This window comes from Nanorana parkeri, unplaced genomic scaffold, assembly GCF_000935625.1.
Source record: "Nanorana parkeri isolate BGI_ZX_2015 unplaced genomic scaffold, ASM93562v1 scaffold929, whole genome shotgun sequence".
NCBI classification, from domain to species: Eukaryota; Metazoa; Chordata; class Amphibia; order Anura; family Dicroglossidae; genus Nanorana; species Nanorana parkeri.
In genome coordinates, this window is record NW_017307197.1 from 358,070 (window position 1) to 374,892 (window position 16,823).

The following is a 16,823-nucleotide window of genomic DNA, read 5'->3' on the forward strand; positions in this document are numbered from 1 at the left end:
CCCTCTGACCCTATGGACGTAACCCTTGCTGTGCCTAGGATTGCTGCCCTGTGACCCCATGGACTTAAATTGCAGATTTTTGAACCTGGACTCTAACCTTGCCCTACCTTATTGCTCTTTATCCCATTGCTGTGAATCTGGAGTCTACCCCGACTGTAACTTATGACTTTGAATCCCTTAATAAAGAACCCAAGAAACCTAAAAAAAAACCCTCTAAATCCCCCTGTGTGTTCTCTTTCACCCTCCCCACCATCACAGTATACAGTGTATATATATATGGAAAAATATGGCAAAGGTGTTTTATTTTACATGTGTCCAATGCACCGCAGTAAACAGAACTTGAAAGCTGAAGTTTAATCTGCTTATATGTATTTTGCCTTCCCTGTTTCCTTCCTTCCCCCTCCTCACCATGCTAAGGACATTTATTTAAAAATCCTTTCCGTATTCATTACATACCTTATTTTAGACCCAGTGATGTCATCACTAGGTCCTTGTGATTCTCTGTGCTTTGCAGGACGACCATAGCAGGTGGGAGGGGCCGAGAAGGTGCTATACATATAAAATCACAGCACCCTGCCCTAGTACTTCTCTCAAGAACCCTGAGCCCTGATACAAGCAGTGGGCTGGCTGTTGGGAGGAGTTATGCAAATAGCAAAAAAAACCTTGATGTCAGTCTGAAGGAGTGGGCATTCCTAGGAAGACTGCATTTACAGGGTAACACCCACAGGTGCTGTTGAGCCTCTAGGAATGAATGCACTGAAATCCAATTAATGAAAGGGGCGGGCCAGGGACAGTCAGACTGGGGAGGAAAGAGCTAGATGATGCTGGGCATGCCCAGCCAGGAAATTAGGCAGACTCTATCGGTCTTGCTGTGGCTTCTAATGTACATGGTGAGAAGCTCACCGTGTGCAGTGACATCAGAGGAAGCAATGTCAGTCCAGGAGAGGAGCCGGTACAACTCTGCAAGACTGAAGGGGAAGGCCGGAGATCAGCTTTAATGTAAAAATAAAGTAATAAAAAGAAACTAAACCGCCTTTTCTTTACAATTGCTGTTTTCTGCATTTTTCCAGAACTGCCAATACATTTGAGACTTTTGACCCGCCAGTGATACATTATACGGACTATAAAACTGACGTATAGCTGGTAGGAAAATGGAGGCCGTCCGCGTTTTTCGCGTTGTGTCGGAAATCCCTGTAGACAGAGTTTTCTGGAAAAATAATTATAGTTGACGTGATAACGAATCTGTGTTGTGCTTCTTGTAAAATGCTTTGTGTAGAAGTCAGGCAGAATCCCAGTCACAGTTCTGAGTATTTAAATGAGTGGCGTCCTCATTTCACAGCATAAGCTTTGCAGTGTTCCAGGTCATGTGACACGTGTAGTGCGGTAAAGCAGTAACCAGTAAGCAATCATCTCTTGACCTGATTTCAGTAAACTGCCATGTGATTGGCTAGCAGGGATTATTGCACTCTGTAGCGCAGGGGAGGGCAATTCTGGCCCTCTGGCTGTGCTTTAACTACAAATCTCAACATGCTTCTGCCTCTGGGGGTCATGCTTGTAACTGTCAGTCTTGCAGTGCCTCATGGGACTTGTAGTTCCACAACAGCTGCAGGGCCAGAGTTGGCCAACACCTGCTGCAGACTGTTACTGCTCTTTATATTATCTGATATGTCTGTAACCTCCTGACACTGCTGCCAGAGATTTCCCCTGCAGACCTTTTTTTTTAAAAATGTCCTCAGTTTGATGGCCAGCATCATTCAACCCACTTCTTCTGGGCCCAGGTGGATACTGAATCGTCACTTTGGCATTTCAATAAAGTAAAAAAAAGGGTTAAGTGCTGTTTTTGACTAGGGGGCTTAAATAAAGCAGATAGATTTACCTGATCCTCAGGCCTTCTGGGGTGCTAGACCTGTCCCCAAAGCCTCTTCTCCCCCAGGCTCCAGTCGTCTAAGGCTGCTGACCTCATCACGTGCTTATGGCCGCAGGCAGTGGCTGCGCGCAGAGGGTGCAGCCCGCACCTGGATGACACCAATAAAGAGGTGATACTAAAATGACTTGACAGTCATTTTGGTGTCACCCCCCCAAAAAAAAAAAACCCGGGCACTCAGTCATGGACCGATAGTCCAACAGTGCTCAAAAGAGGAGGGGACCCGGTACACCCCCCCAAAAAAAAAAAACCCGGGCACTCGATCATGGACCGATAGTCCAACAGTGCTCAAAAGAGGAGGGGACCCGGTGGCATACCTTATCCCACTGGATGAATGTCCCCTCCGCTCTCTGCCAGCGTCCATCACCATGATAGCTGCTGAGAGGTAACAGTGTGTGATATCATCACGCGCGTGCACGATGACGTCACACACGTGTGCAATGCTGTCACTGCGGGATGTCACCCAGTACCCGCTCCAGGTGACACTCTGCCTCAGGAACGCCCCTGGCCGCAGGACTGAAGATCAGGTGAGTACAACAGCTTTTTTTTTTACCCCCTAGATCAGTGGTAGGCAATCCCGGCCCTCCAGCTGTGGTGGAACTACAAGTCCCATGAGGCATTGTAAGACTCTGCCAGCCACAGGCATGACTCCCAGAGGCAGAAGCATGATGGGATTTGGAGTTTCACCACAGCTGGAGTGCCGAGGTTGCCTACCCCTGCCCTAGCTAAAACAAGCACCACTGCAAGGGTAAGTTTATGATTCTAAACTTCTATTTTAACTGACTGGGCAGCCAGCGCACCTTAACATGCTAAATAAATCTTTCCTGTCCCTTTTTTTGGAATGCACTAAAACGCCTTATTATGCAATCCCTTGTTTTGCAGTGCATCCCTTGTCAATGCAGGTTTGTCCTCTGTGTAGACAAAATATTCCTCGAGTGATGCATTGTTGCCAGTCGCTTGTTTTCCCCATAGCCGCGTGATAGATAAACATTTACAATCTGGCTGATAAAGTTAAACAATTTCTGAAAATCCTTGAGCTTCCAAAATGGAACAGAGAGTTTTTCATGGTTGCCGCAAATGTTTTCTCGCTTGGCAGCTGCCGGTGACACTGAAATTTCTCAGCTGCAACATCCTTTGGCTCGCTCTGAAAATATTGAACCCAGTGACAGAATCCGTAGAACATTAACAGCGCTTATCTACAATGTATTTATATTACATGTCAGCGGTAATGTATGGCTGTCTCTGGTTTCTTTAACTTGAGCAACACAGGTCGGGAAAATGTGCCAAATGGGGCTTAAGAAGGATCCCGACGACTCGGCTCTGGTTATTTTTTAATATCTTCATGTTTTAGTCCTTTTGATGGATTGAAGTGTAATGAGACGTGTTTTATCCACAAGAATCTAAAACCGATACAGTATCAGAGCCTGGTAGAAGAGCCTAGTAGAAGATCCTTATAGAAGAGCCTAGTTGAAGCACATAATGAAAGAGCCTAGTAGAAGAGCCTAATAGAAGAGCCTAGTTGAAGAACATAATGGAAGAGCCTAGTTGAAAAGCCTAGTAGAAGAGCCTAGTAGAAAAGCCTAGCTGAAGAGCCTAGCTGAAGTGCCTAATAAAAGAGGCTAGTAGAAGAGCCTAATAGAAGAGACTAGAAGAAGAGCCTAGTAGAAGAGTCTAATAGAAGAGCCTAATGGAAGAGCCTAGTAGAAGAGTTTAATAGAAGAGCCTATTAGAAGAACCTAGTAGAAGAGCCTAACAGAAGAGTCTAATAGATGAGCCTAGTAGATGAGCCTAGTTGAAGTGCCTAATAAAAGAGCCAAGTAGAAGAGCCTAGCTGAATAGCCTAGCTGAATAGCCTAGCTGAATAGCCTAGCTGAAGTGCCTAATAAAAGAGCCGAGTAGAAGAGACTAGAAGGACAGCCTAGTAGAAGAGACTAATGGAAGAGCCTAATGGAAGAGCCTAGTAGAAGAACCTAGTAGAAGAGTCTATTAGAAGAGCCTAATAAAAGAGCCTAATAGAAGAGTCTAATAAAATTATTATTATCCCTGGTATTTATATAGCGCAGACAATTTTACGCAGCGCTTTACATAGTTGCACATTCACATCAGTCCCTGCCCTCAAGAAGCATACAATCTAAGGACGCTATCTCACATTCGAGGGCCAATTTTGACAGGAGCCAATTAACCTTCCAACAGGTCTTAGACAAGCCAAATAGACAAGCCGAATAGAAGGGTCTAATAGAAAAGTTTAATAGAAGAGTCCCCCAATCCAGAGTGAATGACCACTGTGCCGAGCCAATGACCCTGTGTGTTTTCACCAGCAGAGGGGAAGTCACTCAGCACAGCAGCCATTCAGCAAGCGCTTAGTATTTTCATGAATGAAAACTTGGCGATCTATGATTGGACAAGGGGCAGTGGCATCAGGATCTGCCCCTCATCCAATCAGAAAATGTCTAGTATTCATTGATAAAAATACTACTGTAGGTGTTCACTAAATGGCCACTGTGCCGAGTTTTTACAGCAGAGGGAAAGTCGCTCAGAACAGCAGCCATTCAGAAAATGACTAGTTTTTTCATCAATGAATACTAGGTGTTCTATAATTGGATAAGGGGCGGTGGCATCAAACCCCTCATCCAATTAGAAAACATATAGTATTCATTGATAAGAATACTACTGTAGATGTTCACTAAATGGCCACTGTGCCGAGTTTTTACAGCAGAAACACAGTGCCATTCGGCAAATGCATCGTATTTTCCTAAATAAATACTAGGCGTTCTATGATTAGACAAGGGGTGATGGCATCACAATACGCCTCTCATCCAATCAGAGAATATCTGATATTTGTGGCTAAAAATATTAGGCGTTCACTAAATGGTCACAGTGCCGGTTTTCGCAGCAGAGATGAAGTCGCTCAGCACGGTGGCATGCAGGACCCAGATGATCGCTGTAGAGCACTACTGCAGTGGTTCTCAACCAGTGGGTCGTGACCCAAAAGTGGGTCGCACCCCACAGTTGAGGGGGTCCCCACATGCCTTGTGCTGCTCTAGGTAAGAGGCTCCTCAGCCTCCTCCTAGCGCAGCAGTGTCAGTTCTCCTAGATGGCGCTGCAGCAGCAGTGGCCAAAGAGGATCAGAGAGAGGGGATCAGGCAGGAGTGAGGGGAGGTGAGTGCTTGATAACCACAGAGTACGCAATAAGCACCACAGAGCCCGCACTGGACGCCAACAGAGAGTCCCACTAGCCACCTGAGAGCCCGCATAGCCTCCCGAGAGCCCACATAGATACTAGTATTGGTGCATCCCTAAATTTTACGGTTGGGGGTCACCACAACTTGGCAAATGTTACCAAGGGGTTCCGGCCCTAGAAAGGTTGCGAATCACTGCACTACTGTATAGGAGCTCAGGCATTTACAGTGTTTTACAGGATCCCCGTGACCCAACCAGGTATAAAATATGTATATATACACTAGGCCAAGGTGGACCAATCTAAGTATATATAAATATACTGTATTTACCTGGAATTCAGCTTTTTGTATTGTGGCATAGAAGTGTACCTACCTTTTTTCATGGACGTTGCCTTTAAATATAGTCCTATAGCTGGAAAACTTCTAATTTCCTTCACTCCAGACGTTGTGTAGCGTCTTGGACCTGACATATAACAGTAGCACATTATCCTTCGCCGTCTCTTCTGTAACTCTAATACTGTCAGGAACACTTTAGTTTGGAACTCTCGGACAGTTTACACATGCAAAGTATTAATGGATGTCATTTGTCTTCTGTCTAGAATGGAGACCTCGCTTTGGGAGGACCCGGCAGCTATTACTGGCAAGGTAAGATTGATGCAGCCGGATCCGGCACTACATTGATCACACTTGTTACTTCTAGCGACATTCATCCTCAACGCCATTCGCACGCATTTCACAATGTCATGTCTTATATACAGTACTCCTGCTGTCCAGTTTTTTTTGTGCATTCCAGGGAGGTGAGGTCATATCTGGATTTGGAATAAATGCGATAACTTTAAAAACTGCTCTATTCACACGGTTCTTGTTACTATGTGTTTAGGAAACACTCTAATGGTTACAGTAATAGTTTGACAAGAGAAGACAGAACATCTCATGTAGAATGTAATCCCTTTAAGGCATCTTTTATTTACAGAAACCTATTTGGCCGGCTCTGCGTCAGCTGTTGAAGCTGTTTGGTTGGGTCGGTTGGCCTGGTCTGCGCAGTGTGATGGAAAGCACATTTGAAGGGATATAGTTTATGTTTAAAAATTGATCACAAGAGACACATTTTATTCATGGCGATGGATTTCTAGAGAAGAAAATCTAATCTTTATAGTATTATCATGAAAGGAAGCCTGTCATGAGAAAAATATGGCTGATCTGTTCCTCAGAATGCTAGATTTCTGGCTGTCATGCCGACCTCTTGTCTTCAAAGCTTCCTTGGTCACTGACCTGGAGCAGATTAGGAAACTTGGCTTTAAGGATAACTGAACCCTGCCCAGAGGCGTAGCTACAAAAAAGTGTGCCTCTGGCGTCCTGTCTAGCTACTGGCAAACAGTGACATCACCGGTTGCCAGAAGCTGGGGAGGACACCAGCCAGAGCGTCCCAAGTTGCTAAGAGCCTGGCGGGGCGATGTGTAAGGGCCATACATATCTCATCGGCCAGCTCTTAGCACTCTGGGATGCTCTGGCTGGCATCCCACCCAGCTCATGGCAACAGGTGATGTTGGTTGCCAATGCATAATGCAGTACAGTGCACCACAACACTTATACAATGCATTGTGGTGTACTTTGTTGTAAAATGAGGGTCCAGTACTTTTTCTCATCTGTTGTGGTGCATGGGCAGCTCATTTAGCATGGATAGACTGCTTTAACGCAACACATATTATCGCATGTCATAATGGGTGATAACCCAATGGAATACCGAAATGTGAATGGACTGTAAAAAAATGGCTATACACACACTAATGTGGTCACCCAGCGTGTGTATATTTGGCACCACTCCAGGGAGCTGGTCTGAGAATTCTCAGCCGAGCAGTGACTGCAGTCAATCAGTGGTAGTCAGTGTATGGGTACTCTGACAATGGCACATCCGCCGCTGTCAGAATACAATAGCCTGGCAGAGTGGATTAACCTCATCCACTCTGTTAGCCTCTCTATAAAGCCACAGATCAATTTTTGGCAAATTCAGCAGGAATTCAATCTATGGGTGGCCTTTTGACTTTTGTCAAAGGGAAATGTTGGAAAATTGTCAGGCGAAACATGGTTAAAGCCAATCAGCTGCAAGCACCGTTTGGGTATTCTAACTTGTCCACATTAGTGTATGTATACTCATATTTTAGGGTCCATTCATATGTAGGCATTCCATTGTGTTAACATGCATAATGACATGCATTAACATGCTTTGCTTTAAGACAACCCATGCATTATGAATGGCTGCCAATGCACCTCAATTGATAAAAAAAAAAGTGCATGACCTGCTTTTTAAAACACCCCTCAATGCACGGTAGACACATGGTGGTGCGTTGCAGTGCAATGAGAAGAAGGACTCAATCGGAGATTGGTCTGTCAGGAACCTGCCTATCGCTGTGTACCCAGCTTACACGTATGGCCAGCTTGAGCTGCGTTTATGCCCCTATATTTCATTACCCACCACCATTGTAATCAAGCATTCTGGAACGTGCCACATGTCATCTATAAAACAAATTAAAGAGCATCAGTCAGCAGATCTGCAAGTTTTGTGAGCCATATAACCCGTCACTCTATATACTAGATTTAAAGTTGATTGTAATTATAGGCAACAATATGAAATATAACATTAGGATGAACGCCATGTCTTTCCGGAGCCAAGCTGACTTAGTAAAATTAAATCAGTGTAGACGATGTCCTTTATTAACAATGCGTTATTACTTCCACCTGTAGGGTACAATCATGGAGAACTCTCTGCAGGTCTAACGACGATAGGGTTTGTTTTTTTTTTGTAGCTGTTTATAGATTTCCGGTCATAAAAGGAAAACAGATGTGAGGTTTATAATGGGCTCCCATTTAAACAGGTCAGCTTAGTTAATTGGCTGAGCTCTGAGAGGAATTGAAGGGATAAAAGGGAATAAACGTAAACCAGAGGATGTGCAGAATCAGATGACAGTGTGAACAGAAAACGTAGTACATTTAAAAGGACACTCTACCCGGAATTTAAAAGTTAGAGGCTACCTTTAAGCAAAATCATAATCTAAAGATTTTGTTTATGTATCCAAGATTTATCCAACATACACTCCCTGGATGCTTTATTAGGTACACCTATTCAACTGACCGTTAACACAAATATCTAATCAGCCAATCAAATGGCAGCAACTCAATGAATTTAGACATGTGGACATGGTCAAGACTAAGGATGCACCGATACCGGTTTTTCAGTATCAGGTAGGAGTACCGATATTTATACTTCGGTACTCGCCAATACCGAGTACCAATACCGGTAGCATGGAGTCGGCTTCCCAGCCAATCAGGTAGCTGGGAGGCGGGTCATTACCTGCCGCTCGGCTTCCCGATTGGCTGGAAAGCCGGCTCCATATTCTCTCGTGGCACTCTCCCTCTGACCAGTAGTTTCGGTATCAGGGAAGGTATCGGAGCATTTCGGCGACTACAAGTACTTACCCAAATACTCGGTATCGGCACTGATACTAGTATCGGCATTGGTGCATCCCTAGTCCAGACGATCTGCTGAAGTTCAAACCAAGCCTCAGAATGGGGAAGAAAGGTGATTTAGGTGAATTTAATACATGGACAGATTAGAGGGCTTATTTTTATACATTGTAACAAAGCCTAAGAATCTTTCCATTGTACATTATACTAAATGTTTTTAGCTATGAGCTTGTTTTAAGCCTTGAGCCTAAGGTCTTGGGTTCCAATCAGTTAATTAATATAAATGATCTCAGTGGTGCAGAAGGCACGTCTTGATCTGCGGTGACATCACTTCCTTCCAGTGAGCTGATAACCTTGATACAGAATATCATGCTCTGCTACGTATGAACATTTCACAGTTCAAGCCGGGACATTTATTTCCCTCGTAGCTGTTCTGCCCTGACATTACCCCATCCAGCATTAAACATACAGCGGTGTCCGGGGAAGGTTAGTAGACAGAGTCGAGACTTTGGCCTATGCCCAGGCTTGCGTGCCCCTAGGTGACAAACTTGTTCTTTGCATAAGGAACTTGTTTATAGTTATTTTGTATTCATTTATGTAAAACTGATTATTTTTATTACAAGGTTTCTTGAAACAATTATTTTTTCATTTCAGGACAGGTCTTCAGTGTCAGCATTGCCGAAATCATTAAGGGGTATTCCTTCAGGGCCATCTTGCGGGAAGTGGCTGGAGAGAGAAGGACCAAAGTTGCTGACTCCAACTATGACGACAGCTATCTAGGTAAGACTGTAAAGTATATTACTCTGTATATAAACCTAAGAGCAGAAATGTCATATATTGCAATATGTTGGGGATTACCACTCTATAGTTGTGGTGGCTGCATTCGTTTTCTACTTTCAGGCTTTTTTCCCCCTTTATTTTCACCTGTGATCCTGCCAATAATACACTTCCTGTCATAGGGTGACAACGCTTACTTACTGTACTGTGTCTATGGAGGACCAGTGTTGTTGGGCCCCATTCATACTTGTAAATGATGCTAGTTGGGTAAGCCTTGCAAATTGCAATTGCATGCAAACAGCTGTCTCCTCTCAGCCATTCACATGTGTCTGCTCTTTCTGCAATTACCTGCAGAAAATTGCTCCTGTATGCAGACAATCTGCTTCCAGGAGCGATTGTATCACAGCATGAGCAATTACATGCGGGCAGCGGTCCTTTGACTGCCAGAGCCCGGGGAGAAGAGGCTGTGGGGACCGATCTAGCTATCCAGCAGTCCCAAGGATCAGGATATCTGCTTTATATAACCCTTATAGTAGCTCTACTGCAAGGGTAAGTTTTTTAGATTCTTGGAATTCCTCTTTAATGGTTAATGGAGTGAAATCGACAATCGGTTTTGACCGTACTGATGAAAAAAAATGAAAGAAGCAGAATGGAAAAGTTATCTTGAATGAACGCAATTCTTACAGTGAATGTGTTTTTTTTCCCCGGGAAATTCCCTTAATTTCCAAAATCGAATGATAAAATTAGACAAAATTTTGAATGACATTTGTCAAGTTTCTGATGAAAGTTCATCTGAAAATCTACCAGTGTTTGCCCAATTTGATGTTGATTTGATGCTACACGTGTAATATACACCTATCATCTATATCGTTATGACCACTGACAGGTGATTGATTGACATAGATTTTCTCACTTCAATGGCACCTGGAGCTGTGGGGATATATTAGGCAACAAGTGAACATTTTGTCCCTGAAGTTGATGTGTTGGAGGCACAAAAAATGGGCAAGTGTAAGGATTTGAGCCACTTTGACAAGGGCCAAGTTGTGGTGGCTAGATAACTGGGTCAGAGCAACTCCAAAACTGCAGCTCTGGTAAGATGTTCCCGGTCTGCATTGATCAGGACCTACCAAAAGTGGTCCAAGGAAAAAACAAAACGGTGAACTGGCGACATGTTCATGGGTGACCAAGGCTCACTGATGCACGTGGGGAACAAAGTCTGGCTTGTCTAGCCCAATCCAATAGAAGAGCTCCTGTAGGTCAAATGGCTTGGTGGATATTTATTGATTACAAGTATTTAAATTGCGCTGACAATCTACACAGCGCTTTACGTAGTGCACATTTACATCAGTCCCTGCCCTCAAGGAGCTTACAGTCTAAAGTCCCTTTCTCACATACATAGGAGGGCCAATTTAGAGACAATTAACCTACCACCATGTCTTTGGAGTGTGGGAGCAAATCGGGGTACCAGGAGGAAACCTACACAAGCTCATGGAAAACATGCAAACTCCTTGCAGATAGTGTCCACGCCGGGATACCACAGCATACCTTCAAAGGGCTAGTGGAGTCCATGCTCGGTGGGTCAGGGCTGTTTTGGTGGCAAAAGGGGGACATCTCAATATTAGGCGGGTGGTCATAATGGTATGGCTGACCGGTGTACACTGTTCAGGCATTCGCTGTATTTTGAGAATTCCGATCTCTTTTCTCTGTGTCTTTTCTTTTTGAACAAAATATCTGTAATTAAACACCTTCAATCAAAACTATCTGATTAAAAAGAAAAAAGATAAAACCGTGGAGTCCCTGCGTGATAAGAACACGGGTTCTTCAATTTGCCATAGGATAACAAAAACTAATAGGCCATGATATCATTAAAATGTAAACAGTAGAGTGGAGATTGTGTATTCTCCTCATTTATTTCAATCGTGAATTACGTTTCAACAGTTACATAAAAGAAGTTTGGAGTTCTGCTTGAGGAAACGTGGAATTTTCCTGCAGGACAGAGAAAAGTGAATCCAGGACGGTGAGACGCTGCTGCCTATAGAATGTATCACAGCGGTTGCCGTTATGTGTTGTATAAACAGGATATGGTCCATTGAGATATGCCCTTCCTCAGAGGGTTGTCCTCATCTCAACAATATGGTTTATTTATATAGGAGAGATAGTTCCATGTCCCGCATAATCTCCTGCAGAGAAGCATCTGACTGTTTATTAACAAGGAAAATATACAAATGATAATTGCATTTAGCAAAAGAAAATTAATACTCTTGTTTCCTAAGGGCTGAGCCTTTGATGGACAAATATATTTTATTTATTTATAATATATTTTATTCTAGATTTTAATGAGATTAAGCTCTCTCGTGCTATCTGTGCTGACTGGGGGAAAACACGCGTTCTTACACATGCCCTATACAGTCGCTTTCAAAAGTATTCACTCCCCTTGGCATTTTTCCTATTTTGTTACATTGCCATCTGGAATTAAAGTGGATTATATGGGGGTTTCGTATCATTTGATTTACGCAACATGCCGACCACTTTGAGGATGCAAAATATTTTTTATTATGATAAAGACATGTCCACCAGGTATGTAGCATGGTGTCTTGGCTACTGCAGCCACGGAAGCAGGTAGGAGAGCAAGAAGGTATATAGTAGGGACGCACCAATACCATTTTTTTGGTATCGAGTACGAGTACCGATATTTTTTTTTCAGTACTCACCAATACCGATACCGATACCGGAAATCCCATTAAGGAAGCCAGGCGGCATGTAATGACTCACCACCTGGCGTCCTGATTAGCCGTGAAGCCATGCGGCGTGTAAAGTGCCGCCATCCAGCTTCCCGATTAGCAGGGAAGCCGTCTCCATGCCTCCTCCTCATCAGGTGACGAGAAAGCATGGAGCTGGCTTTCTGGCCAATCAGGAAGGCGGGCGCCTTGTAATAACTTGCCGTCGGCTTCCTGATTGGCCAGCTTCCCGACCTATGAGGAAGCCAGGCAGAGAGTCATTACTAGGGATGCACCGATACCACTTTTTTAAGACCGAGTACGAGTACCGATACTTTTGATCAAGTACTCGCCGATACCAATTACCGATACTTTTTCTTAAAGGACCAGGTCATGTATCAGATAGATCTCCCTGTGTCCACTTTCTCTGTTCACTGTTGATGTCTGCTGCTGTCCCCCACAACCTCAGCAGCTCTCTTGACAGCAGCAAATCAGCTACCTCTTTACACGTGTCCCGCAACCTGGGGAGTGAAAGCAGATCTCCCTGCACTTCAAAAGGGGCTAAACCACACAGTTCTCTCTCAGTCCCTCAAGCCACCTGGGGACTGTAGTTTACTCTGCATGTACCTGCATTGTTTTTCTCTATCTCAGAACTACAATTCCCAAGAGTGCGTCTGCTCGCAGATTGCAGTGATCTCAGACAAGTGACAACAAATTAAGTCTCTTCCCGTCCCCTACGTTAATTTGTGTTCTGCAAACAACCAGAGTACTGTATGTATGACATGACTTCTTCCCCCCAGCATGTTTTGCCATTACAGCTTCATTCTGTACAAACCTTTTTATTGGCATAAAGCAACAACATCAAAAATATCTGTGACTTTACTAACCTGCTGTGTCGTGTCGTGCCATCTTCTCCGTCTGCTTCAGCCACTCCGTGTCACAGCCTAGTCATCTGCTCCATTCTGACCTCTTCTCCCGCTAATTGGCCGATTGGATGATTGACAGGCTTCCTCACCAGTCAGGAGTATCGGGCTAGGCATCGGAGCATTAGGGCGAGTGCTCATGCTAGCCCAAATACTCGGCATCTACACCCATACCGATACTAGTATCGGTAACGGTGCATCCCTAGTATATAGTTTGAGACTGTAGTTGGAGTTAGGTAGCAACGGTACATCACTTTAAATGAGTTTTCTTAAAGTGACATTAAAGTCACAAATATTTTCCTCCCCCCACCCATGCTGCTTTAAGGACTTACCTTAAATGATGCCTCTTGATCCGATTATCTTCTTCCTTCCACTTGTATTGAGAAGTCCCCCCAGCACTGATGCCGGTCTCTGATTCAGCGCAGACTCCTGGGGTCCCACGGTGTCAGTCTGACATGCATGCTCACAGCTGCGTGCATTCACCTTCACCGTGTCTCTCCTCTTCTTCCGGCCAAAGATGGGCCCGCCCCATCATCCTGCTCGGCCGCTCGAGAAGCTCCAGATCTTTAGACGGGAGCGAGCAGCGGTGACAAAGGTAAGTAATTAGGTTTTTGGTAACTTTTTTTATTTTCTCAAATGTTTTTGCATATATCTACTGCTTGCTAGCAGTAGATATATGCTAAAAAAAAACAGAGTGTTTAACTCTACTTTAATGGACTATTTATAGTAGGTTCCAACTGGGGACATGGCACGGTTATTCTAAACCAGTCCAATAATTTATTATCAATTAGATTTTCAGTTCTTAGAAACTACACATTGATAGACGAGGCTTAAAATATTTAGAGCTTGCAGGCGGATACAACTGTAACATTATAGGCTGCAAATCAATCCACTGGACAGGTAATTATCTTAATATCCTCTACTGCAGCCCGTCTTGCCCCTTGACAGACGTCAATGATGTTTCATGTGATTTGACATTGCTGCTTCTATAAAATTACACGCTTACCCCTGAGACAGAGAATACGGGACAATTTTCTGTATTACAATAAACAGTTCCCTCATTTCATCCATTCACCGTCCGGTCTAATGTGTAACATTGCGAGATGTGTTTACTGGGTCTTGTTGCTGTAATCAGGAGTCCTCGATGGCTCTTGGCCATTTTATCTGACCTGAACATTTCGTTGAGTGTCTCCCCTTGTATGCTCAGGCAGGATGGAGGTTAATTTGATATGTAAATAGCTGCTACACCACTTGCTGGTGAGGCAAATTAAAACCTACAGCTTCCTAGTTTTCAGTCATGTTCACTTTAAATCTCCGAGTTTTGGAACTGTTAGGGCAGAATGTGGGGCCTGCTGCGACGTGGGCCATCCATACTACACTATAATAGAAGTAATTAGAACCAGGCACTGAGGTGTAATTAGGAAAGAGCTTTGATGCCTTAATTGGCCTGTACATTGTCACATATATTATTATACATCTGTGTAAAAATTATAGAGAATATATGAACAGTTAAATTGTCCCTGTGTGTGTTGTAGTGTAGTTACCACTCCAAGCTCACTCCTGTGATAGACAACAATCTCATGTTTAGTTTACTCATTTGTATTGAGATTGTAGTCCATCACCGGAGTGAGCTTGGAGTGGTAACTACACTACAACACACACAGGGACCATGGGGAACAAAAGTACTCCCCCTCCAGAAGGAAGGACCGTGTCAGCACCAATTCAGAGATGATTTGAGGATCTACAGCCGAGTGATACACAAATAAGATACATTTTTTGTTAATAGCTGAGGTACTTGAATGCATTTTTAAGATTTAACTCCTGAGTTTAGTGTGTCCCCATTAAAAATATTAAAAATATTTCCCCTCATTTCCTAGACAGGACATGAGAGGAAACTTACCTAATGGGACACAAAAAGAAAGAAAACCCTGACAGTGGTTCTAAACCTTCCTCTAATAAAAAATTATGTGTATTGCAGTGTCCCTCTTGGGGGGATTTACCCTCACTTCCTTCTTGGTGTGACACCCATCAGATTGATAGGAAATGAAAAAAAATCTCCCAAAATATGCATAGACAGCAATGACCACCATCTGCTGGAGTCACCTTTTCAGCAGTAATTGACAGATATTTGTTTTTTTTCCATTCATTCACATTAAATTGTGTTCCTCCAGTTTCCACAGCATTCTAAACCGAGATGAAGGCAACCTGGCCCCAGAAACATGTTGGCTTGTTCTCTTGGAATAAATACCCTTGGACTCTAGACTCTTAGGTGTGGGGCTCTTAAGTCATTTTTGTTCCCAGTAATAAAATGTTGCTAGAGGTCCTACAGTAGCTCTTGCTCACTCACTAAAATAATAAAAAATGTCTACTCTTTGGTGGTAAGAAAAAGGCCAGCACAGAAACATTAAGGGGATGTCTGTATCATTGTACTTGATGGTACAGTTTGTATCTATACATTTCTGTGGGTTTAATGTTTAGCAAAATGCAGGCTGAAGCATGTTCCCTTCCGGTTAGATTGGAGCTCCGGCCTTCCTTTCAGTTTGCACAGTTGTACCGGCTTCTCTCCTACACTGGAATTGCTTACTCTGGTTTCACTGCACACTGAGAGCTTCTCATAAAGTGCATTAGAAGCTGCAGCAAGTCAAATAGAGCCCGCCTCATTTTCTGGCTGGAGGATGCCTAACATCATCTAGCATTTTCCTTCCCAGCATGACTGCCCCCGGTCCACCCCGTTCATTCATTGGATTTCAGTTTTTGCAATCATGGAGACTCAGCATCACTCATTCCTGTTTTAAATAAGCTATGTACAACACCCTGCCAGTCCATCCAGCCATAATCTTCCTGCATAGGGAAACACAGAGATCCATTGATGATGCCACTGGGTCTAAAATAAAATACTTCATGAAAAAATTATAGTTTTTTTTTTTTATTAGCATGTTGATGATGAGAATAGCAGGAACCAGGGAAGGCAAACTATGGGCAGATTAAACTTCGGCTTTAATAGAAAATAAATGCTGTGTGGTTTTCACAGTCCCAGCATGCAAACCACATGTAACCAAGAACACCAAATTAATTTTTAAAACCGCGGCGGAAACGGGTGCTCTCTTATGGTGCCGTCACAGTGTCTTGTATTTCCTATGTTACTATATATTATAAAATATATAACATGCAAGGCTGAAGCACCCATAAATATGGCTCTGCCATTAGCTTCCATGGGGCCATCAGTTTTTCATAGGATGCTCTATAAACAAGTCTTCTGGATTGATCGTCTCTCATACTAATGTCTCTCTCTACAGGATACTCGGTGGCTGTTGGAGAATTTACTGATGATTCTGAACAAGGTAATGCACTAACATTAGACCACAGACCTGCCTGCCTAATAATTCCTGTAATACTGCCGTCATTCAGAGTACTGTGTATAACTGCTCAACTACAAGCCTATTAAATATTAAAATATGGGTTATCGCCGGCAGTATGCCTACTATTGTGAAAAGAAGGGGAAGGAAAAAAATCAGGCATAGGGAGTAAAGAGGCATCAGTCTGCTCTTCATGTTCTTCTTAGATATACTGTATATGTAAATGGGATCAGAAATATAAACTTAGTGATGTGTGTTGAACATGTTTGTCTAGCCCAAAAATATTAGTTGGTGGTTGTGCATGGAATATCTAAAACCTCTGTCTCTCTCTCTCTCCCCCTCTCTTTCTGTATCTCATCTCTCTCTCTCCCTCTCTCCCTCTCTCTCTGTATCTCATCTCTCTCTCTCCCTCTCTCTCTGTATCTCTCTCTCTCTCTCCCCCTCTCCTCTCTATCTCCCTCCCCTCCCCCCCCCCCCCCCCTCCC

General features: G+C 43.6%; 1 protein-coding gene across 1 annotated transcript in view; it reads left to right on the forward strand.

Annotated features, from left to right (window-relative positions):
- The window catches only part of ITGA8 (integrin subunit alpha 8), a 144,437-nt gene that overhangs the window by 35,899 nt on the left and 91,715 nt on the right, over window positions 1-16,823 (forward strand). The window contains exons 6-8 of the mRNA XM_018566262.1: window positions 5,703-5,748; window positions 9,220-9,345; window positions 16,279-16,323. Of these exons, the coding sequence (XP_018421764.1) occupies window positions 5,703-5,748; window positions 9,220-9,345; window positions 16,279-16,323 (217 nt within the window). The remainder of the gene's footprint in view (window positions 1-5,702; window positions 5,749-9,219; window positions 9,346-16,278; window positions 16,324-16,823) is intronic.